This window comes from Manis pentadactyla, chromosome 16, assembly GCF_030020395.1.
Source record: "Manis pentadactyla isolate mManPen7 chromosome 16, mManPen7.hap1, whole genome shotgun sequence".
NCBI lineage: Eukaryota > Metazoa > Chordata > Mammalia > Pholidota > Manidae > Manis > Manis pentadactyla.
Genome location: NC_080034.1, coordinates 63759412 through 63783964, shown reverse-complemented (window position 1 = coordinate 63783964; position 24553 = coordinate 63759412). Strand labels below are relative to the sequence as shown.

General features: G+C 39.8%; 1 protein-coding gene and 1 pseudogene across 2 annotated transcripts in view; one reads left to right on the top strand and one right to left on the bottom strand.

Annotated features, from left to right (window-relative positions):
• LOC118930215 (E3 SUMO-protein ligase PIAS2-like) lies at positions 1–3318 on the top strand (annotated as a pseudogene).
• Positions 1–24553, bottom strand: part of LYRM4 (LYR motif containing 4) — a 155797-nt gene that overhangs the window by 105879 nt on the left and 25365 nt on the right. For both annotated transcript variants that reach the window (XM_036921277.2, XM_036921287.2), the window contains exon 2: positions 7775–7895. In XM_036921277.2, coding sequence (XP_036777172.2) covers positions 7775–7895 — 121 coding nt within the window. The remainder of the gene's footprint in view (positions 1–7774; positions 7896–24553) is intronic.

The following is a 24553-nucleotide window of genomic DNA, read 5'->3' as shown; positions in this document are numbered from 1 at the left end:
ATAGAAAACAGTGAATTTCCAGGAGTTCAGGAGTGGCTCCACCACTTATATCCCTACCAACCATGCATGGAGTGATCAAGTTTCTCCGTATCCTTGCCAGCATTCGGCGGTATCACTGTTTTCATTTTAACCATTCTGAACATGGCTTCTAGTTTCAGGGCTTCTGAACTACGAGTGTCACTAGGCTTTGCTGGATGGAATAAAAGTGGATGCAAGCACGACCTCCTTCCTTAGATTTATTGAAGAGTAGTTCAGACTGAAATCCAAGAACTGTATAAATGCAGATACTTATGGACTCTGGAAGGCCTTTCTGATTTATCTACAATCAAATCAAATCATCAGTTGTTTTGGATGGTAGCTCACTCCCTGTAGAAGTAGACTTGGCCGAGGCTGAAATCCACTTGTGCCTCCTGCTATTTAACACTTCACTCACCACCCTCTCCTGTTGGTTCTGTGCGGCTTCAAGATACTGAGCCCATGATTGAGATGCAGCGGCCATGTCCCCCAATTCCTCCTTGCCATCTTGATGTGGTTAAAAACATTGTCCTTCTGTGATGTTCTCAAGAAGCCCACAAGTTTACTCCAAAGCGTTATTCAATGATTTCAAACAAAGTTTTTATTTTTGTTCTGACACCTCAGCAAGTTAGAGAGATATGCATATCTAGGGATTTCTCTGCCCAGTGGTAGGAGAGGATTATAAAGTGCCAGTTTAGCTGAGACTTTGCCTGGAAGAGTCAAGTTGCCTTCCAGAAGACAATTACCCATTAGTCTACACATAAAAGTAAATGGTAAATGGTAAACAGTTTCCCTCACCTGGTTTTGCAGAACCACCTCCTAAAAATGGGGTTGAACAGAAGCACCCTGGATGCCTTCTGAATATTACACCATTAGGGAGGTTATCTTCGGCTGTGCCAAACCAGATTTCCAATTCTTGGGCACCAAAAATTGGAAAGAATTACGTCTGTGTATCAGTTCACATCAGCCATATTATTATAATGATTAAAAAGGAAAGATATTAGAAACCCTGATCATTCCAGAGCACTAATTAAAAAAAAACTTGCTGCAGATCCTAATACAGAAATTTCTGTAACAAGCCTTTGGGTATCTCTGATGTGCCTTTTAAGGAACACAGGTCTGAGAATCCCATGCTATGTAGCGACTTGTACACACTGGCAAATGCTCTGATGCTGCCATTTATTTGCAAATAAATGAGAAGAAAGCTATCTGCCTTTGCCCTGTGTGTGACAAAAAGGCTGCCTGTGAGTCTAATTTTAGTTGGGCTTTTTATGGAAATTCTCAACGACTGTTCTGAGGTGGACGAGATTAAATTCCAAGATGATTCTTGGTGTCCAATGAGACCGAAGAAAGAGGCTGTGAAAGTATCCAGCCAACCATATACAAAAATAGAAAGTTCAAGTGTCCTTTGCAAGCCTTGTTCACTGATGGTAGCCAATGAGGCAAGCAAGAAGTGGACATTATCGACCTAATAATAGAAAGCCCTTCTGGTGAAGAGGAAGGCTCTCCTGCCATAAGTAAATTCACCTTCATGTCAGAACACCAGGCAGCCCAACCAAAGGGGCTCTCATGTATCAGTAAGGGGCCTACTGTGCCTTCGGCTGATGCTGCTGTTTTACCTACATTAACAGACTCCTCATACCATCCCACCGCACACCAATATAAAGCATGTCATCAGACTGGCCAGGCTTGGCTTCTCTTTCCCTTCTTCAGCTGATCCCCAGTACTGTCCTACGTTTTTGCATAGTCTCATCCCCCCATTCACAGCAAGAAGTAGGTCTGTCACCACCACCAGCCTTTGGAAAGCAGACTCATGCTAGTTATCCAGCGGCAGGAGTGAGATGGGGTCATGACCAGCAACTACCATGCTAGCTCACTGGACTGAAGGAGAGCTCATTTGGTTCCAGGAATCACTCATTAAAACTGCTCTTTCTGGGTCTCTGGTCCATGGGAAGTTCTATTTTTCGGTAACAATTATTTTAATATTTACTGAAGCATCAGATGAGATCTTCTGCTTTCTGAAAGATGAACACAGATGACTGCCCAAGAACCAAATAATATATACAAGGATTTTTCTTATTCATGCTGTACTCTGAGCATGAGATACATTCAGCCATAACTACCCTCTTGAGACACGGATTTCAATTTCATGTTACTGGATGGATTCTATGAATCAGTCAAAAAATTTTTTCTTAAACACCAATAAAATTATGTCAATACTCAAGTAAAGTTTTTTCTAATTAAAAAAGATGTACTGAATGATTCTAAAATGACAGCACTTTTTGTTTAACCTGATGTGAAGGAAAAATATATGGAATGGAGTTATATTTGCTAGAAAGAAAATCCCAACCCACTAGCTTAAGTATGGCCAACAAGATATTAAATTGTCATGAAAAGCTGCTGGCAAGATTGTTATGACTCTAAAACCTTGCTGTTGTCCAGAATTAGATGGCCAGTTTATCATCTCACTGTAACATTATATATGACAGTAACAGTGTGTTTCTTTACCCAAATACTTAAGTTACAGATCAACCTTGTTTTGTTGGATATGGTCCTTATTTCAATACATATGTATCCCACCACAGAGAGGGTACCAAACATTGTTGGGATATAAACTTAGTGCTGAAGCCACTAGTCTACTTAAGTTAGTGGTGGGGAACATCTCAGTATGGAATGAAAAGGATCTATAAAACACACACATCCCAACTTCTGTTACCCAGGTTTGCTGCTGTGTAGGAACCCAGAAGGACTAAAGTGTGGCCTCGCAGGATACACTCCACAGCACATCCATAGCAGCACGAAGCTGGAAATAAACCCAAACTCTGCAGATACATTAGTTTTCACCAGGTTTCAAGAAAACATTGCTATACATTTAGGATTTAGCAGAATAGTCCTAAAGCCACAATCTTAATTCACATATGCAAGGAAACCTTGTCAAAGTATGGAAATATACTCTACTGCAGTATGCTACACTACATTTCTACACCATGTATTTGGCAACTGAAGTTTCCCATTCTCAGCTGTCTATTTCTTGTCACAGACATGCAGCTACTTTGCTAGGTAAGTCTACAGGAAAGATTACAATTCCATTTCAAATTGCTTGAAAAGTATTTCCTCTGATGAACACAAAATCTCTGTGAACTACAAAGTGAGAGAAGGCCCCACATGACGGCTGGTGCTGTGGGTCTTTAGGGGAAACCAAGTAGCAAGATGATGAGCACAGCAATTAGTGATACCAAATGAGGCACGCTATAGTGTTTAAAATCCAAAGGGGCATGACAAACCGCAAAGCTATAATAAGGCTGGGGGCGGGGAGGGATATTTAACTGACAGTTATTCTAATTAATGCTTAAGAAATAGGAATCAGAATGAATACTTTCCAAACAGCAAAATGGAAAAAGGAACAAAGACAAAAGCAAAATCTGGTTGGCGTTTTCATTCCTCTTGCTGATATGAAATACCCAAGGCACCTTGTGTACTGTCTGGATATAAAGTCCTTAGGTGCTTCTTTGCTGCCCAGATTGTGTGAGAGCTGTTTGCCTCACTGTCCACAGCCCAGTTTCTGTGCATCCTTTCTGGCACATATTTTGGCCTCTCCAACTTTTGTGACCCTACTTGGGAAGCAGACAGGAAAGTTAGGTTTAGTGGGGGTTAATTCAGAACTTGCTTTAGGCAGAAAAGAACTCCTACAAGCTGTCTTTACAGGACTATTTTGTATGGAAATGCTGGGAATTTATAGAAAGTGGAAGAATAACTGTTAGCTATGGGATATGAGATGATGCATGTAGCTGAAAGAGGTTAGACATTGACAGAATAGATTACAGTTTCATACAGTTGAACCAGGGAGCTGGTTCAAGAATATCAAAGAAAGAACAAGTATATGCCAGGCTTCTACTCAGGGGCTGCAATTATGAGGAGCAACAGGAATCTGACTTGCTCATAATGGAGGAAAAACAATCTGCCACTGGACTTCTTGACATGAGAGTAATCCTTTGGGATGGTGTGCAAGGTGAATAAAAAATGCTGATGCTGTCTAGGACCCTTCAGGGTTGCCACAGTGAAGACTAAATATCTCTACACATTAAGGATATAAAAGAAGAATGACCTCTGAGGACAGGCTGAGCTAGGTTGATATGGTCTTTAAATATCTTGGGAACAAAACTGGGGATGACTTAAGAATATCTTTCTCTTTCATCTCCTGCTGATGCAGGAGCTCCTGTCCTTGAGCTTCTGAGTTTGCTCTGAGGAATTAGAAGAACTGAACTCAAGTCTGGCCATGTGGCCTGGCCAAGGCATCCAGCTTTCGGGCACCTTGGTTTCTCTACCCAAAAAAGCAGAAGAAAATCTTTGCTCAGAGACATCTTTAAAAAAGGTAGAATCTTACCATGCTTATGGTCTTTTCATTAGCACCACAGCTGACTGAAGCGACTGAAGAAGTAGCTGTAGAAAGCAGGACCAGCTTTAAAAGCTGACTAGAAAGCAGAGAAGCAGGGACTGCGCTGAGAGGAGAAGGTCAGAGCGAGGCCTTCAGGGGCAGCACTGGTCAGGATGTGCACGTCCAGGGGCTGGAAAGGTGGGGCAGGGGGCGGGTGGGGTGCTGGGCTCACACATCCATGGAAAAGTGATGCTGAGATCAGTGTGCACCCTGGGGGTGGTCTTCATGTCCAAGGACTCAAGTGGAAGGAGGGAAGACTTGATATGAAGGATGTTACAGCTCACCAGGGTAATGTCTGTGGATCCGAATGTAGGTGCCTCATGAGGCTTTCGTTTGCCTTTCATGGGTCAGTCTCTTCGAAGAGAGGTCCTGGGCAGCTAGCAAGATCCCACGATTTTGGGGCAGAGACCCCTTCACTGATCTCAAACTCTTCTTATGTTCCTTTAGCCCACAGATAATTATTAAGAGGCAACTCCACGTGGGACTCTTCTACACACTCTGGACAACAGCAAGTGTTTACTATGTGCCAACATTCTCCTAAGGGCCTTATGTATATTCACTTATTTGATGCTCACCATAACCCATTAAGTTGGGCCTGTTCTCATCGGCATTTTATATCAGGCACCAAGATGTTAATCATCTGGTTCAAGGTCACACAGGCTGAGTCAGAATATGAACACAGGCACCCTGGCCCAGGGCCCATGTTCTAGTTTACCAGGCTGCAGTGACCATGACAGGTGAGATCCCTGTCCGCAAGGAAGGTCAGAGAACAGGTAAGGCTGCAGTAATGTTATTTTCAGTATTGGTAAGTGCTACGAGGAAAACTAAAGCATGATAAGGGGACAGAGTGAAGAGGAAAGGAGGTTATTTAGATAGCAAAGCCAGGGAAATCCTCTGTGAAAAGGTAGAATCTGAGTAAAAGTCTGAGTGAAAAGGAGAACCAACCTATGGGAAGGTCCGGAGAGGTAGAGGGTACAACAGGAAGCTGGCAGTGCACCAGGGACATCAAGAAGGCATTTGAAAGAGTGTCAGGGAGAAAGAGCAGTGGTGGGCCTTTGAGGACTTCACAAGGAGTTCGGATTTTACCATCAGAACACAGTGAAGCCCCTGGAGAGGTCTGAGCAAGGGTGTAACCTGCTCTGATTTTCCTTTTAAAAAAGATCACTCAGGCTGTGTGTGAAGAGTAGGCCCCTGGGGTGGGGAGCACCAGGGAAGCAAGTGAGAAGACTACTACAGAGGCCAGTGCAGAGAAAATACAGATGCCACTTTATTTTAGGACTTTGGGCCAAGGCCAACCCATACCAGCTTAGAGTGAGGTGGCTTGGGGAGCCGCTACATCTCGTAAACTAACTGTGTCTCTGGTAGGTGTTAACGCTTGGATTTAGTGTAAGGGAAATGAACAGAAACTTCCAGTTGTTGACGTGTAACTGCTAATTAGTTCTTTGATGGAATGAGAATGCTTTCTGCGGTCAGGGCCTCTCCAAGCAGGGTCTTCAGAGATAACATAATCACTGGCAGTGCTGCTGGTTGATGCGGAAGCGCTGCCTGAAAGGAGGCAGCTCCTGTTCCCCATCGAGGAAGGTGCACTTGCCAGGCTGTCCTGGGGAGGGCGCCCTGGCCTCACACATGTCCAGAAGCTCCAGTCTGTTTTCAGTGAGAATTCACTGGGGGTGTCTGATGAGAGCCAGTTTAGTCTATTTTCTTTTTGAAAGGGTAGTTTCAGCATTTCAAACCAAGAGGTGACATAGACAATTACATAGAAGAAGAAATGGAGGCAACAGGCACCCTTTCCTAAGCAGGTTTACTAAGAGGAACTTTACCCTAAAAGAAAAACAGCCTGGTTTGGAGATGCTTGCCAACTTCTACATGGGATTACTCACAGGCACCCTTTCCTAAACTTCTACATGGGAAAGTGCCAAAGCGATGAATGCTGAGTTTATACAAAATAAGGCCTCAGGCTGTTTGTTTTTCCAAGTTCCAGGGCTAAAGAAGCCCATAAAATGCAACCACAAATGCCATTGTTCTAGGGTTTTCAAAATGGCAACTCATTTATCTGCCACCATCAAAATACAGGCAAATGTGCAAATCTGTTTCTTTTTGACTGTCCTATTATCTTTTCATGCCAGTAGTTAAAGATCATCTCCTAGGCTTGTCTGAATGTGGCAAAGTTATTCTATTGCTAGATAACTACAGAACTATAGAAGGAGGGTTTTATCAGAATCTGAAATGCTGTTCTAGAAAGGACTGTTTCATTATGCAGGCGATATAACTAGACTTTAAATTTTGACATAAAATGGAAGCTACAATTTTTAATATTGTTTCTTTTTTTGAGTTCTGTTTAGTATGAAGAAGGGTCAGGGATATATATATCCCTGATACATATATGTCTTATATTACGATATGTCAGCCAAGCTGGCATTTCCTGATGATGCTAAGAAGCCCTTTCTGAAACATTAGCAGAACTTAGGAAAATGCTAAGGGGTTTGTTTCCCTTGTGTACTTTATTAACAAATTTACTGCAAGTTAGAAAAATGAAGAGAAGCAGAAATGGAGCTTATGGTGTGATTGTTGCTAAATCAAAGAAAAATAATGAAAAACGATTTCTTAGAGGGTGAGAAAACCAACTGATAGCAGGCTACTTAGCATTTGCTCTCTAATTAATTTTTCAGAAAGGTGGACATAATCACACTACCCAGGAGACCATGCTACTGCAGATGCTCCACTCAACCTCAGGAGGAAGAGAAAAGCAAGCACAAATCAAGGTGATCCCTGGCCTCTGCAAGACGATAACAGAAACACCTTCCAGGGTCCTTCACGGGATCAGTACCTAAGCAGCTGTGCTTTACAGCACTTGCACCTGCAGATACACCTTCCATGGGGCAACAGAACTCACATTCATCAGCAATGATGGGTGTCTTCAGGAAAAGGGCAATATTGTCTTGAATTATGATTTAAAATACTAGGAAAGGTGTATCAAAAAACGCTCTTTGATACATGTCCATGTATGAATGTGTAATATACCTTAGAGACACACAATTCTTGTAAAAGTTTCCCATACATAAAGCATCAATCTTTAGAAAGCTGTAAGAATGCAGCTTCCCAAAAGGATGCATTCCCTGGTAATTGTGGAAAGCTGGTATTTTTCTTTACACCCTCGTTCAAGTAATAGGATATATATCCTTCTTTGTCCATGTGAGTTAGAAGAATTGAGTTTCATGACCCTTTGGTGTAAATCATAAACAATAAAAATTGATATTCAATTAAGGGGATATGTCAAAGCTTAAAGCTCTTAATGAAAAACAGCACATCACTGAACCATCTTACCTGTCGGCGGATTATTCCAAGGTCTCTTTTGGCTTTATTCACTAGGGTTTGGATTTCTACAGGATCCTTTACATTCTTATTTTCTCGGAATGCATCTCTTATCCTCCTGACAGCATAAGTTCTAAATGAATTCAGGGGAAAAAAAAAGAAGAGGTGTCAGCAGTCTGAAGCTGTGCTTGTAAATGAATTCAAAAGCTTTTCCTTTGGAATTAACTGTCTGATATTTCCCTGTGGATAATCCACTTTGATCTTAGCTCTTGAGACAGACCTATCCATTACTATTCTGGGATGACTAAGCAAACAGACTTAGGGAAATAAATCCACCCTAAACAAGTCACATATAAATGGCAAACTGCGACTGAAATGCTCCTTAGATTCCTGGTTCCTTATTCAGGTCTGGTTTCTCTCCATTAACACAGATAACTGAACCTTTAATATACGTAGACAAGGCACAAATTAAGAGATGAAATGATGCAACACATATCATGCACTAGGACAGGGATCTATGCCAAAGTTGGCTTAGCTTTCCACATGTGTCCTATCTTTTGGCTGTTTAATCCCCTTGTGATAAACAACATATAAGAATCCACACTGGGATCCTGACACAGTTGAGAGTAGAGAGTACACCAAAATGTGTTTCTCCACCTTTAAAATGCCTCCATGTGCACTCACATGCACACATTAACACCTCCTTCCCCCCAGTCTAAATTACATGCAGTACAGGACAGGAGTTCAAGAGCAAGGCGTTCAGATCAGACTGGCTTGGGTTTGAGTTATTGCTCCAGCTCCTACTGATTGTGTAAACTCAGGCAAGCTTCTTAACATAAGTCCATGTTTCTTCCTCTGTCAAATAGGCATAATACTGCCTACCTCTCAAGGCAGCTGGGAGGATTAAGCTTCATAGTGTGTGTTTGGAATTTGGTACAGAACACGGTAGATAAAAAGACTCAATAAATGACAGCTATTCTTCTTGTTAATACCTTAATGCAATCAGCATTCACCTCTCCTCATGTCACAACTGCACCTCATTCAGCATCCTCAGGGTATATACCACAGTGTGTGTACAGGGGGTCTATATAATTAGCCACAACAGCTGATTTAAGAGTCCTGAACCTGATATACTCCTACACTCAGACAGTCATGGCCTTAACCCCCATTCCTTCCCCTTCTAACACCAGAATGAAGACAAGAGACTGAGACGAAACCCCCCAAGTCAGAAATATTAGACACAATTTTCTCTGGTCTTCTATGATTTCAGACTGCTCTACTTTTAACTTTAAGTACCAACTAAAGAATGCACGTGAAAATATTAGGAACAGTTAGAATGGGAACAGAGGCAAAGAAATGAGAGAAGGGGAATGTAATTTCCTTGAGAGTTGGGGGGTGGGTGTTGGGAGATGATACAACTTATGGGGAAATCTGATCTTAGAGAAGATTAATTTTGTTCTAGAAAACTTTCTAAAGTGAGAATAAATTTTAAATTAAAAATTCAAGTATCAGGTCATTTGCCTTTAAAAGCAAGAGTAAAATGAGATCTTATAACATTAAGAATCATAAAGGAGGAAGACATTTTAAAACTTGTACTTTCAGGATGAAAGCTGTTGCAGAGACATTCCTCTGAACCCCGTGAGCCAAATGGAGTACTCATGTTTCTGGGTGCTCAGTATCAACCTTAGGGTGGTGATGACTGGAAATGGAATCCTTGCACTAGCAGATGCCATTAACAACGGGGCTCATTCACATATAAAAGCACATGGGAGGATTTCACTGATAGACTGTATTAAGTATAGATTGCCTCATGTGTAGACGCTAAGCTAACAGATTTTAGATAGTAGAGAGGTAAGCTCAAAGCAATTTCTGGTGCACTTTATTACACAGCATAATGGTTGTTTATATAACACAACATCACTGTTCTTCCTCACACCCACACACTTCTCCAAAACAGTTTCTTTTTTGGTGGTGATAGGAGCAGAGAGTGAACAAAATAATTTAGTTCTAATATTTTATTCCATAGGCAGAACTGGTTTTCTAACAGGAATTAGCCTCAGGAAATTATCCATTTGTCTTAGTTCTTTCTTCACTTAGGATGCTGGCCAGGCTTTTTGGAAAAATAAAATGGACAATAGTAGTCACTACTAAGTTCATTTTTCTACAAGTTAGTGACTAGCTAAGAACAGCTAGGGAAAAAGGAAGGTGGCACGGAATGCGAAGACCTAAGTTGTTCTAAAGTTCAAGGAAATGAGAAAACAGCTAAGACACTCAACAGTTTCTATCAGTTGAACTCGAGGTCCAGGGTTCTAACTATTCCACTGTATATTCCTGTTGTCTCCCTAATCTCCAAAGTCTATACCTAAAGGAAAGAAATGCTAGATTTTTAAATTAAATGTGTTTAAAGCAACCAAAAGTTGTTCTTCCAATTTTGGAAGCACCTTTGACATGAATGATGTAATGGTTTCTTCTTCTCTTCCTTGCCATTCTTTCTCCTCTACTGTCTAAAACAGCTTTCCTTTGCCCTAAGAGAAGACACCACGTTGGCTCAGAACAATAAACTAACTACTGCATGAATAATTTTTCAGTTGTATGAATTATTACAAATGATCATAATTTTGTGAAGGTGATCACAATTCTGGCACTGGATCTTCAAATTTTGTAGGAGAGGGCAAACCACCAATTATTTCAATCCTGCCCCTGCCTTGGATTTGATCATTTACATTTCTTTTCCAGTTACTAAGATAAACCATTCATCCTCAGATACATTCTGGCTATCAGCCTCTTAACGATATTACTGAGCAAGAACATTTCAAAGAAAAATGTGCAGATGCTGCAATGAAATGGCAGCCAGCTGCTACACAGAGCCCGGCGTTAGGATGATCCTAATGTGAGTCAGATGCTGTTTGAAATGAAGCATGCAAAATTAACAAATATAGGCAACAGCTACCAACTATGGAAGAGCAGACTGCATCCACAGCAGGAGGAAGACTAGGCTGTTCACCCAAGTGCTGCTCTCTCTCTCCCCTCCTGGGATTTGGAGTTTTTTGGTGCCTCCTTGTACAGGAGATTCCCATTTGGCTTTTCTTCTCCACCCCAGCCTCTGCCCTTTGGTTTGCCCTCAGACCTCCCAGAACATATGTTCTTCTACTGGCTATCTTTCACCACCACAAGGATCAAATTCCTTTACGAGACTCCTCCATCCATTACAATTTCCCAGTGCAAAGCAACACGCAGGCAGTAATAACGAAGGCTCTATAATTCTGAGGTCTTGCTTCACTTTCTCCCCTTCTAGAAACACTGCCAGCCAAATGGAGGCCGTAATAATCACAGCCTCTCAGCACCTGGAGGCTCACATTGGCTTTAGCATGCAAAAGGTGAGATTTAGAAGCCAGTTGATGTAATACTCCTTTCTGTCACCCTTCATCCCCACCCCAGGTGCTGGTTTCTCTGCTTATCAATTCTGTGACAACATCTCTGCTTTTTCCTCCCTGCCCCAACCCCAATCAAGCATCCAGTAACAAAACAGCTCAACCCTTTCTTTGGCCATGTTGGGGCAAACTCCTGTAATTGCTGGGAAAGGGAAGTCCTCCATCTGCTTGCTTTAACTCAAAACATCCCTTGCTCCTGGAGACAGTGCTTCCATTACAGCCATTTGGAGGAAGCTGCTTAATTCTGCACGCCTCCAGACTCCACAGGCTGAGAGGAGGGGGCCAGTATGTTCCTGGATCCTACTGCTGCTTACGGATCATCAGTTCCCCTGTGCATCTTTGAGGCTATGCCGCCTAATGAAACCGTGCTGTACATCTCCATGATGCTGTTGTCTGCTCACTTCTCGAGGTAAAGCCTCAAGATTCAACAAGCCTTAAATCTAACAGGTATTCCAATGCATACACAGACCACCAAATTTAGGTAACTTAAAAAACTGTCAAAATTTTTAATAAAAATAAGACCTTTTAAAGTAAATAATTTTTCTAGTAAGATAGATGACTGTTTGCAATCTGCTTCACTGATGTTGTTCCATAGCCAGTTGGTTTTTCCTCCTGCACTGTAGATCCATTGGCTATTTCTTCCTAGTCTTTGTGGCCTCATCTTACTGTGCTGCCTCTTAAATGTTCTACTCTCAAGGGCTCCATATTGGACCTCTTCTCTTTTTAATAAAATGTCTTCTACTAATTGCGTCTGTGCCCAAGGTTTCAATTATCATTCATGTGTGTGTGTGTATGTATATGCCATTGGCTAAGAAATCTTTCTCTCACCCATACCTACTTTTTGAGTTCCAATATAACCCAATTGCCACTTGGACTTGTCAAGAAAAGACCCACTATACCCACTACAGGTTCTTCTTTCCCCTTGCCCCCAGTGGATAGTATTTCCTGCACAGGTAGGAGGAACATGGTCATACAGCCGACTGTCCACATCAGATATGTGGGGATTCCTCCTAAATTTCTTCCTTTCCCTTAATTCCTTATGTTCAATCAATCACAAAATCTTACTGTTTCAACCATCCACATCCCTTCTGAATCACCTTCCACTTTTCCAAACTCTCAGTTTTTTCCAAAACCTAATCTTGGTTAAGGCTCTTATCTCTCAGATTAATTCAAAGGACTTGGGATTGCTGTGCATGTATATGTGTGTAGTATATCATAAAATGGATAGTAACACCAAGAGAAAGAAAGCTGAAGGATCATTTCAATGTGGTTATACTCTGGTTAGAACTTAACAGAAAGCTTCCTTATGAAGTTAAGTTCCCATGCAAGGTAAGCTACATACAGTTGGGATTTTTATCATTTACCTGTGGATTTTAAGTGCCTGGCTCACAGATGGTCCTCAGTAAATATTTACTCAATAAATGAACTTACCAAAATATTATGGGCAATATCAAAAAGACCTTCAAAAAATGCATTAATTAATAAGGAAAACATAACAAAGGATAAGAAACTGTAAAAGAAATAGAATGAAATGGGTTTGCAGCACAAAGACTGAAATGACCTCTGAAAGGAAATGTTTACAGAATTTGCAATGGGAATTCACGAAAGATGTATGTATTGAATGCTTATCAGGTAAGCATGGCGCAAGGTGCTAAGGATACAGTGGAGATGAGCCAGGCTACTGAACTCACGGACTGGTAGGGGATGAAATCTACATATAGTGAGACGAAAGAGGAAATAGAGGCCATTCAAAATGAACATAAAGGGGTTAAGGAGACTTCCTTGGGGGTAATGACACATTTCTAATCTTGACTGGGGTGGTGTTTTCACAGGCCTATGTATTTGTCAAAACACTGAACTGTACGCTTAAAATGGATGCACTGGACTGTTTCGTCAACTATTCCTCAATAGGCAGACTTAAAAAAATTTTTTTTAAATAAATAGTATAGGAGTTATATTTGCCCACTTTTGAGAAAAGCAAAAGAAGAAAAAAAAAACTAAACACAAAACAAAGATTGCAACTGTAGAGAATTATATACATAGCTGAAGGAAGTAAAAATTAACAGTGTTACAGAAACCAGAATAGAAGACAAACTAGAAAATCAAATCTAAAACAGAAAAATTAAGTGAGTTAATGAGAAAGATATAAGATTAACCTTCAGAATAGGGCAAAGGTATATAACCTATGAGTAATAAGTATGAAAAAACTGAACTGAGTACTAATTAAAATTGTAATGGAAGAAAATGTCCCAGAAGTGAGTATAAAAAATGGAGAAGACTCATTGAGATTTAACAACCATAGTACCATGCCAAGATATTTACTTAAAAAACCCTGAGCTCCAAGGTCAGAGAAAAAAATACTTTTAGAAAGTACAAAGAAGAAAATTTAAGTAGATAACATTGAATGGACTACAGATAAGTGTAAGTATAGCCTAAGATTCCTATTTTCACAATTCACAAAGAAAAAAGGCTGCGTTCCACAGGCATTTGTAGTGCTGTTTTGAGGGTCCAAAGTGATAACAATATCCATAGCTTAAGGCACAAGTGCCATGCACAGGGTATTGTGCTAAGTACCAGATATACATTATCTCACTTAATACTCACCTATGGTGACTCAGAGAGTTTAAAAACATTTAGGCCAAGATTACATGTCCAATAAGAGGCAGACCTGGGTTTTGAAGGTAGTCTGTGATTTCCAGCCTCAAACTATGCCTCCTTCAAAGGTCGATAAACTCTACCCAAAATTCGATAAGCACTTCGTATAAACCAAGTTGTCATTTTGAAAGGGCATTAAAAAAACCTGTCTCTCACATCACAAAACTTAAAAAGATCATCTTACCTCTCAACACTGCTTTAAGTGTTCCCACAAATAGTTCAAGCACCAAGCATATCTTAAGAAAAGACAGGTGGCTGAGAGCATTATAAGGGAAAGAGCTACTGACATAAGCAGGAAGAGTAAGTGAAATTATTTAATTGCTTAAAAAAGGAGGGCAGTGACCATGAGAAGGACTGTGGAGTGAGGAAGGTAAAGTGACTATCAGAAAACTCAATCTGGAGACCAAAGCTTCTAAGTTTTTGGGCAACTAAATAAATAAATCTATTACATACTTATAAATAAAACCTATTACTACTTCCCTAGCGGTTTTCCACTGTATTCAGGGAAATGGTCAAATGCATTAGCATGGACAGTGTACTGCTGCTCAGCTTCTCACTCCAGCAAGCACCACTGCAGCACGGAACCAACTCAGGCTAGATGGGAAGCCTTGTAGTTTCCCATGGTCTCTCCTCTAGGCTCTACTATTTCTCCATACAAGGCATGTCCTTCTCCAGCCTGATTTCTTAGCTAACTGCTACTTGTCCGTAAAGACCTAACATAGTTACAAACAAATCTGACAAAAGATTAATGCCCTTAGCATATAAATAGCACATATAAATTGAGTAGAAAGACATTAGGACAATAGTTAATAAATGTGTAAGAGTTGTGAAACAATAATTCACAAAAGACTGCAAAGAGTGACTAAATTTAGAGAGAGAGATGGATGGATATATGAATGTTCAGCCTCAATCATAATAGAGAAATGCAAATTTAAACAAGGTACAATTTTCTGTTCATCATATTTGCAGAATTTTTTTAAAAAACAAAGGGCAGGGCAGGAGCCAAGATGGCGGCATGAGTAGGACAGCAGAAATCTCCTCCCAAAAACAAATATATTTTTGAAAATACAACAAATACAACTATCCCTAAAAGAGAGACCAGAAGATACAGGACAACAGCCAGGCGACATCCACACCTGCGAGAACCCAGCGCCTCACGAAGGGGGTAAGATACAAGCCGCAGCCCGGCGGGACCCGAGTGCTCCCCCCACCCCAGCTCCCCAGCAGGAGGAGAGGAGTCAGAGCGGGGAGGGAGAGGGAGCCCAGGACTGCTAAATATCCAGCCCCAGTCATCTGCACTGGGAGTGCAAATACACAGTCTGTGGGGTGCTGGATACTAGGGAAACGGGACAGTAAAACCTGTGGGCGGGTCCCCGCAGCCAGCGCCCCTGGGACAAAAGAAAAGCAAGTGCCCTTTGAAAGACTTAAAGGGACAGGGGCCCCACAGCTGGATGGAAGTGTCCCGGAGCACTCAGCCCAGCAGCTGGGAATCCTGGGGAACTCCGGTGCACTAACCTCCTGGGCAGCAGGGCAGCTCTGAGGCCCCTCACAGTGATAAACAGCCTCCCGCTGGTTCCCCCTCTCGTGCGCTGAGGCTCCACAATAGCTGAGCAGCAGCCTGAGGGCGGCCACGCCCACAGCAACTGCGTGCGGAGCTTACTTCACAGCAGGCCGGACAAGAATCAGAGGCCCTGTCTGCGGCAACTGCCCAGCACAAGCCGCTAGGGGCCGCTGTTCTCCCAGGAGAGGAACGCAAGGAGCAAGCAGGAAGGGATTTTGTTCTCCCAGCTGACACACGCGCCATCTGCCCATTGCCATGAAAAGGCAGAAGAATTTGATACAGACAAGAATCACACAGACATCCTCCCCTGAGAGAGAAACTGGGGAGACAGACCTAACCAATCTTCCTGAAAAAGAATTCAAAATAAAGATCATACCCATGCTGATGGACTTGCAGAGAAAAGTGCAAGAGCTAAGGAGGGAGAATACAGAAATAAAACAATCTCTGGAAGGACTTAAAAGCAGAATGTACGAGATGCAAGAAATCAGAGAATAGGAATGCAGAGAAGCTGACACAGAGAGAGAGAAAAGGATCTCCAGGGATGAAAGAATATTAAGAGAACTGTGTGGCCAATCCGAACAGAACAATATTCGCTTTATAGCGGGTACCAGAGAAGAAGAGAAAGAAAAAGGGATAGAAAGTGTCTTTGAAGAAATAACTGCTGAAAACTTCCTCAAAGTGGGGGAGAAAATAGCCTCTCAGACCACGGAAGCACACAGAACTCCAAACACAAGGGACCCAAGGAGGACAACATGAAGACACCTAATAATTAAAATGGCAAAGATCAAAGACAAGGATAGAGTATTAAAGGCAGCCATAGAGAGAAAAAAGGTCACCTACAAAGAAAGGAAAACCCATCAGGCTATCATCAGGCTTCTGAACAGAAACCTTATGGGCCAGAAGAGAATGGCATGATATATTTAATGCAATGAAACAGAAGGGCCTTGAACCAAGGATACTGTATCCAGCATGATTATCATTTAAATATGAAGAAGGGATTACACAATTCCCAGACAAGCAAAAGTTGAGGGAATTTGCCTCCCACAAACCACCTCTACAGGGTATTTTAGAGGGACTGCTCTAGATGGAAGCACTCCTAAGGCTAAATAGATGTCACCAGAGAAAATAAAATCACAGCAAAGAAAGCAGAACAATCAAATACTAACTAAAGGCAAAAAATAAAATCAACTACCCACAAAAGCAGTCAAAGGAAACACAAAAAAGCACACAAAAAAACACATACCTAACATACAAAGAATGGAGGAGGAGGAATATGAAGGGAGAGAAATAAAGAATCATCAGACTGTGTCTGTAATAGCTCAATAAGCAAGTTAAGTTAGACAGTAAGATAGTAAAGAAGCTAACCTTGAATCTTTGGTAACCACCAAACTAAAGCCTGCAATGGCAATAAGTACATATCTTATGTAAATGGACTGAAAGCACCAATCAAAAGACACAGAGTAATAGAATGGATAAAGAAGCAAGATCCATCTATATGCTGTTTACAAGAGACTCACCTCAAACCCAAAGACACGCACAGACTAAAAGTCAAGGGATGGAAAAAGATATTTCATGCAAACAACAGGGAGAAAAAAGCAGGTGTTGCAGTACTAGTATCAGACAAAATGGACTTCAAAACAAAGAAAGTTACAAGAGATAAAGAAGGACATTACATAATGATAAAGGGGTCAATCCAACAAGAGGATATAACCATTATAAATATATATGCACCCAATACAGGAGCACCAACATATGTGAAACAAATACTGACAGAATTAAAGGAGGAAATAGAATGCAATGCATTTACTTTAGGAGACTTCAACACACCACTCACTCCAAAGGACAGATCCACCAGACAGAAAATAAGTAAGGACACAGAGGCACTGAACAACACACTAGAACAGATGGACCTAATAGACATCCATAGAACTGTACATTCAAAAGCAACAGGATACACATTCTTCTCAAGTGCACATGGAACATTCTCCAGAATAGACCACATACTAGGCCACAAAAAGAGCCTCAGTAAATTCCAAAAGATTGAAATCCTACCAACCAACTTTTCAGACCACAAAGGTATAAAACTAGAAATAAATTGTACAAAGAAAGCAAAAAGGCTCACAAACACATGGAGGCTTAACAACATGCTCCTAAATAATCAATGGATCAATGACCAAATCAAAATAGAGATCATGGAAACAAATGACAACAACAACACAAAGCCCCAACTTATGTGGGACGCAGCAAAAGCAGTTTTAAGAGGAAAGTATATAGCAATCCAGGCATATTTAAAGAAGGAAGAACAATCCCAAATGAATAGTCTAAAGACACAATTATCGAAATTGGAAAAAAGAACAAATGAGGCCTAAAGTCAGTAGAAGGAGGGAACATAATAAAGATCAGAAAAGAAATAAATAAAATTGAGAAGAATAAAACAATAGAAAAATCAATGAAACCAAGAGCTGGTTCTTTGAGAAAATAAACAAAATAGATAACCCCCTAGCCAGACTTATAAAAAGAAAAAGAGAATCTACACACATCAACAGAATCAGAAATGAGAAAGGAAAAATCACGACAGATCCCACAGAAATACAAAGAATTATTAGAGAATAATACAAAAACTATATGCTAATAAGCTGGAAAACCTGGAAGAAATGGACAACTTCCTAGAAAAATACAACCTTCCAAGACTGACCAAGGAAGAAACAGAAAATCTAAACAGACCAATTACCAGCAAAGAAATTGAATCGGTGATCAAAAAACTGCCCAAAAGCAAAACTCTCGGGCCAGATGGATTTACCGCGGAGTTTTATCAGACATACAGGGAAGACATAGTACCCATTCTCCTTAAAGTTTTCCAAAAAATACAAGAAGAGGGAATACTTCCAGACTCATTCTATGAAGCCAGCATCACCCTAAGACCAAAACCAAAGACACCACAAAAAAAGGAAATTACAGACCAATATCCCTGATGAACATAGACTCAAAAATACTTAACAAAATATTAGCAAACCAAATTCAAAAATACATCAAAAGGATCATACGCCACGACCAAGTGGGATTCATCCCAGGGAAGCAAGGATGGCACAACATTTGAAAATCCATCAACATCATCTACCACATAAACAAAAAGAAGGACAAAAATCACATATAAAATAGAAACAACTTTAGATGTTCAACAATGGAGAAGTGGCTACATAAATTATGACACTGTGTACCTTTAAAATAGGTGTTTAAAAAAACTTAAAGTCACAGGTACAGAAGTCAAAGGCATAAAAACATGTGAAGGGAAATCTGTGTCCCTCTCACTCCCGTCTGTTAGTTTTCTCTAGATGCTATCACAGGTAGGAGCTTCTTACGCCGCCTCCCAGAGATACTAGGTCATATTAAAACCTCTCTCAGTATATCTTTTCTTCACAAGTGGTAGCATTCTGAACATACTGTGTACCTTTAATTCAAGTAAAGATAGCTTAGTGATCATTTCACAGCAATACAAATGGAGCTGACTCATAAATGGCTGTACAGTATTCCACCGTATGGGTGAAATTGAAATCATATAGTCAGTCCTTTATTAATATTTAGGCTGTTTCCAATATTGCTATTACAATGTTGTGATCAATATCCTTGTTTACTGTAGCCTCACATACACATGTCTGTGGGATCAATTCTTAGAAATGGAATTGGTAGGGCAAATGATATGTACATTTATAGCTTTGATAAGCTACTGCCAAAAATTTTCTCCATAGAAGTTGTACCAATCTGTGCTTTGACCAGCAAACTATAAATGTGTCTGTTTCCCAACACCTTTGCAAACACAATGTATCATCAAACTTTCTGATCTTTGCTAATTTAACATGTGAAAAATAGTATCTTGTTTTACTTAAAAAAATTTTTTGAGGCATAATTGACATATAACATTATCTTGGTTTCAGGTGTACAACATAATGACTCAGTATTTGTATACTTTGGAGAGTTGTCATCACAGTAAATCTATTACCATCCGTCACCATACAGAGTCAACTTTAAGGACCTACTTTCCTGGCAATTTTCAAGTATGCTCTATGATATTATAGACTATAGTCACCATGCTGTATATGACATCTCCATGACCTATTTATTTTATAACTGGAGATTTTTATCTCTTGATCCTCTTTACCCATTTCTCTCACTCCCTATTCTCCTCCCCTCTGGCAACCACCAATCTGTTCTCTGTTACTATGATTTTGTTTAGGTTTTTAGATTCCACATGTTAGTGAAATCATATGGTGTTTGTCTTCCTGTCTTTTGTTTCACTTAACATAATTCACTCAGAGTCCTCTCCATGTTGTTGCAAATGGCAAGATTTCACTCTTTTGTATGGCTGGCTAGTATTCTACTTTGAAGGCATGTGTGCATGTGTGTATCACATCTTCTTTATCCATTCCTCCATCAATGGACACTTAGGATGTTTCCATACCTTGGCTATTATAAATAATGCTGCAATGAGCACAGTGGTGATCCCTGTATCTTTTCAAATTACTGTTTTCATTTTCTTCAGATAACTCCCAAAAGTAGAATTTTTATTTTTATTTTTATTTTTTATTTTTATTTTTTTGAGGAACATCCATACATTTTCCACAGCAGCTGCTCAATTTACATTACCACCAACAGTGCACAAGGGTTTCTTTTTCCCCTCACCTATACTTGTTATTTCTTGTCTTCTTGATAATAGCCATTCTAACAGGAAAAAATGGTATCTCATTGTGGCTTTGATTTGTATTTCTCTGTTTATCAGTGGTGCTAAGCATCTTTTCAGGTGTCTGTTGGCCATTAGTATGTCCTCTTTGGAAAAATGTCTATTCAGATTCTCTGCCTATTTTTTTGATCTCATTATTTTTTGCTATTGAGTTTTGCTCATTTTATTTTTAATTACATTTTTCTTATTATGAATGAAACTGATCAACTTTTCACAAGTGTAAAGCCATTTGTATTTCTCTTGTTTGTATCCTCTGCCTTTTCTTAATGAAGTGATTTGTCTTTTTGATTGAATTATAAGACCTATTTAAGTTCTCCAAGAAGCCAGACCTTTGTGAGGAGTTGTGATTTTCTCCCTGGGTTGTCATTTGGTTTTGTTTATGATGTTTGTGTGTTTTTGTCATGTGGAAATGTTCAGTTTTTATATAGCCAAGTATATCAATTTTTACGTTATGATCTCTGGGTTACATATCACATTATACGTACAGAAGTCTTCTCTACTGTGAAATCACAAAAAACACTCACACATGTACTCTTGAGAACTTCTATGGATTAAGTTTTTATGTTTAACTCTCTGATCTCTCTAGACCTCATTTTAGTGGAAGGTGTTGAGTATGGATCTAACTTTACCTTCTGGTGTTGTTTTTTAATGGAGGCTATAACTATATTCAGGATGATCTCACTTATGGGAAATATAGGTACAGATAAAACAGGGGATATAACAGTATGTTACCAATAATCACTTTTTATTATGGAAGTTTAAGCTTTCCAAATTATTACAATAATTGATTTTTAAGTACCTAGTGATACAATACAATCAGTAACATACCACAAGAAAGAAAAATCAGTAATGGAGAAGGTTCAATTTGTGGGACAAGAGATTAGGGAAGGAAATATACTTAGCTAAGTATAGCCATGTGAGATATATGATGGGGAATTAAACCAAAACAGTGTCATGCAGGAAAAAAGGGATGGATCAAGAAGTATTCAGTAGGTAAAAACAGGCTCTACATATATACTTTAGACAGTTCATTCTGAGGCAACCACAGGACAACAAGGTAGGTATGTCCAGCAGGCCACCAGAAATAAGGTTTGGATCTGTGATGAGAAGGTGTGGGCTGGCAATAAACTTGAAAATCACTGACATGAGTGAGGTAAAACCATGGGAGAAGATGTGTTCATTCTGAGAAAAGCGGTAGCGTAGGAAGAAAAGCTAAAACCTTGGACACAGCCTGGAGAGATACCAATATTTAAAAGCAGGCAGAAGATCAGGCAGGAAAGACAAAGAAAGCATACTTTACAGGCACAGAGTAGATAAGATTATCACAGGTCCTAGAAAGGATAAGACAAAGGCCGAAAAGAGCCCCAGTGAATTTAGCAGTTAGGATGTCATTAGTAACTTTAGCAAGAACAACATCAGTATATACTTATTGACTACAGTTTCATAATGTATGGTGAAAAAAACCCCTAAATTCCTGAAAATACACTCATAAATAATAATTGGGCCTAGGAAAAAATTCATTACATAATAAGAGAATATTTTTAAAATAATGAAAAAGATAACGCAGAGAATTTTTGGAATGTAGTCAAAGCCATACTTGATGAAAATGAATGACTTACATACCCTTCCTTACTAGTAATAAAAACAGACTTTAATAAATTAAAAATACTTCCTGACATTTAGAAAGGCAAAATCATCCCATGAAAAAATAGGAGGAAAAAGAATTTTAAAAATGTGTCAAATTAAAAATGAAAACAAAAATCACTGGAATTAGTTAAGATAACTGAGTCTGTTCTTTTATGTTACAGCTTCACAAAACAAAATTATGAGATAAAAAAAGAGTGAGGAAGACTGGAAGTTTGAGAAGTGGTGTTTAAAACAATCATTTCAGAAACGGAAAGCATGAGCAGACTCCAGAACTTGCCAAGAAATGAGGAGGGGCCAGATGAGGTTGGTCCCGTTAAAATCTAGTATGGCGGAACTCATTTGTAAACCTGGGGGATTTTTTTCCAGTTATGCTCAATTGCCCAGGTTTAGTTATGGAAAAGGCAGATGTCTCGGGAAATCTACAGCTGCAGTTTTGGCAGCTGAGTGTAACAGAGGGGAAAAAGAGAAAGAAAAACTTTCCAGGGCTCAAAGGTGGTGGTGCTAGGAATTTCTTCCCCCACAGTTGTGAAATTCTGAAATCTCCAGTTCTCAGCACTTAGGCTATTCCCCCACTGAGCCGTCACTGTGGGATTCAAGTACTACTCTAAATGTACAATAAATGTCAAGGAGATTATCGCAAATTAATGTATTCTACCTATTAAAATAAAATTTGGAAAATCATGTACAAACAAGAAAAAGTATACTAAAAACACTATGACTCTAGAAACAATTTCATACAACTAAAGATTTTAGATAAGGTTCTATGGGGATTTATTTAAAGAAACAGTCTCTTAAATTAAAAAACAGCCCTAATAAAATAACGGAAAGGCACCATTATCCTGCAGCAGATGGTGTAGGCCCTAGAGGAAAACTTGAGAAACATTTTGGTTCAGGCTTCCTTTTTGGTGCTTAAAACATTTAAGACCATTAACCTGTAATTCATCAAAATCAAACTTCTAATTATCACTTGGATCTATCCTCATTGACATTGACATTTTGTTGCAAACAAGATTTTTCAAAATGCAAACAAATTTATCAGAGTAAAGGCTACCTATAAATTGCTTGTCTAGTTCTTTTTGCAGCAAGGTATACAGATCAAGCAGTAAGGTCCTGGCTACTCTTCTACTTGGGTTTCGGCATGGCTATTTAGCCGTGCAGTGCACTGCAAGCTGGAACCTGAGTGCTGGCCGTTACGGCTAAGACCCCTAGTCCCCTCCTATGTTCCAGGACTGAAAAACTATCACATTCTTCATTTGTGGAATCCTGCAACCTGTTCTTGTGAGGGAGAAACAAAGACAATACTCAAGTATTAACTGTCCTCACATCTATGTATCCTCTTCTTATGGAATTTGGCCATATTTCTTTTAAAACTATCACTGTGACATAAAGGCTTTGTGAGCAGGGATGAGAATTTCTGGCTTCTCTCCCCACTGCAATCCCATCATCTACCAGAAATGAGATTGACCAAGTACCACAAAAGCAAGTTCAAGCTTTTATCACATAGTAAGGGTTAAGTCTGGCTACAGAATAGAATTTTTTGAATTTTATTTTAAAATGTCACTGTTCAAAAACAGCAGCAGACTCACAGAACCCAAGAATGGACTAACAGTTACCAAAAGGAAAGGGACTGGGGAGGATGGGTGGGAAGGAAGGGATAAGGGGGAAAAGGGGCATTATTATTTGCACACATAATGTAGTGGGGAAGGGACACGGGAAAGGCAGTGTATGCAGAGAAGACAGGTAATGATTCTATAGCGTCTTGCTGCGCTGATGGACAGTGACTGTAATGGGGCATGTGGGGGGGGGGACTTGATATTAGGGGGAGTCTAGTGACCATAATGTTGTTCAAGTAACTGTACATTAACAATACCAAAAAAAAAAAATTCACTGTTCACTAGCCAATATAAGACATGACCTTTAAGTGGCTTAAAATTTATGAAGAATAACTATCTGTGGTAGAATACTCAATTCTGCATTTTCCACTTAATGGGGGAAAATAAAGGACAATGGAAATCTTCTTGGTCATTAAGTTCAAATTTCTTCATTAAAATTTCCTATCAGTGCTAAAAGAAGCCAAATAAAATGCCTTTTGTTTTTTATTCTTTCCTTCTACTATTAGCCACCAGCAACAATAAATGAGCAAGGAAGGAAAGAGGCCAGGGACACAGATAAGTCACCTAGCTTCTCATTAAGAATAATTCACAAAAAAAAGCAGAACAATTCTCTCAAATCCCTTCCTAGAATGTGTGACGCAGAATATATTTGCTGGGTTATTCAGATAGAAAGAAAAAATACCTACAAAGAAATCTTTCATGTATTTGGTAACCTCACGCATCTGCAAGAACACTAGAAACTAGGAGGTAAATAAAAATGGTCACATGGGGCTTAGAATGCATGACTGTAGAATAGAGTTAAAATCTTGGTGAGCTTCCTCTGAGTAGTATCTTGGCTTTGAAAGGAACAGCAAGGGACAAGCTGGTGTCAGCTTCCTTAATCCCTGAATACTGGACTGAATTGGGGGCAAGGGAGCCCATTAGCTTACTTTACTTTGCCTATTTGGGAGTTAAAGGTGCTAAATTCTGTATGTGAATTTATGCAAATGAACACATTAATCACATCCCTGGATTTACGGACAAAATCTGGTAGCCCTTCCCTCTTTGAAGAGCTTTGTCTTTTATAGAGAACAGACACCTCTAAAGTCTTGTCTAGTCTAAAATTCCATGAACTTAAAAATGCAATTAACCTCTATCTCCTGGCATGTC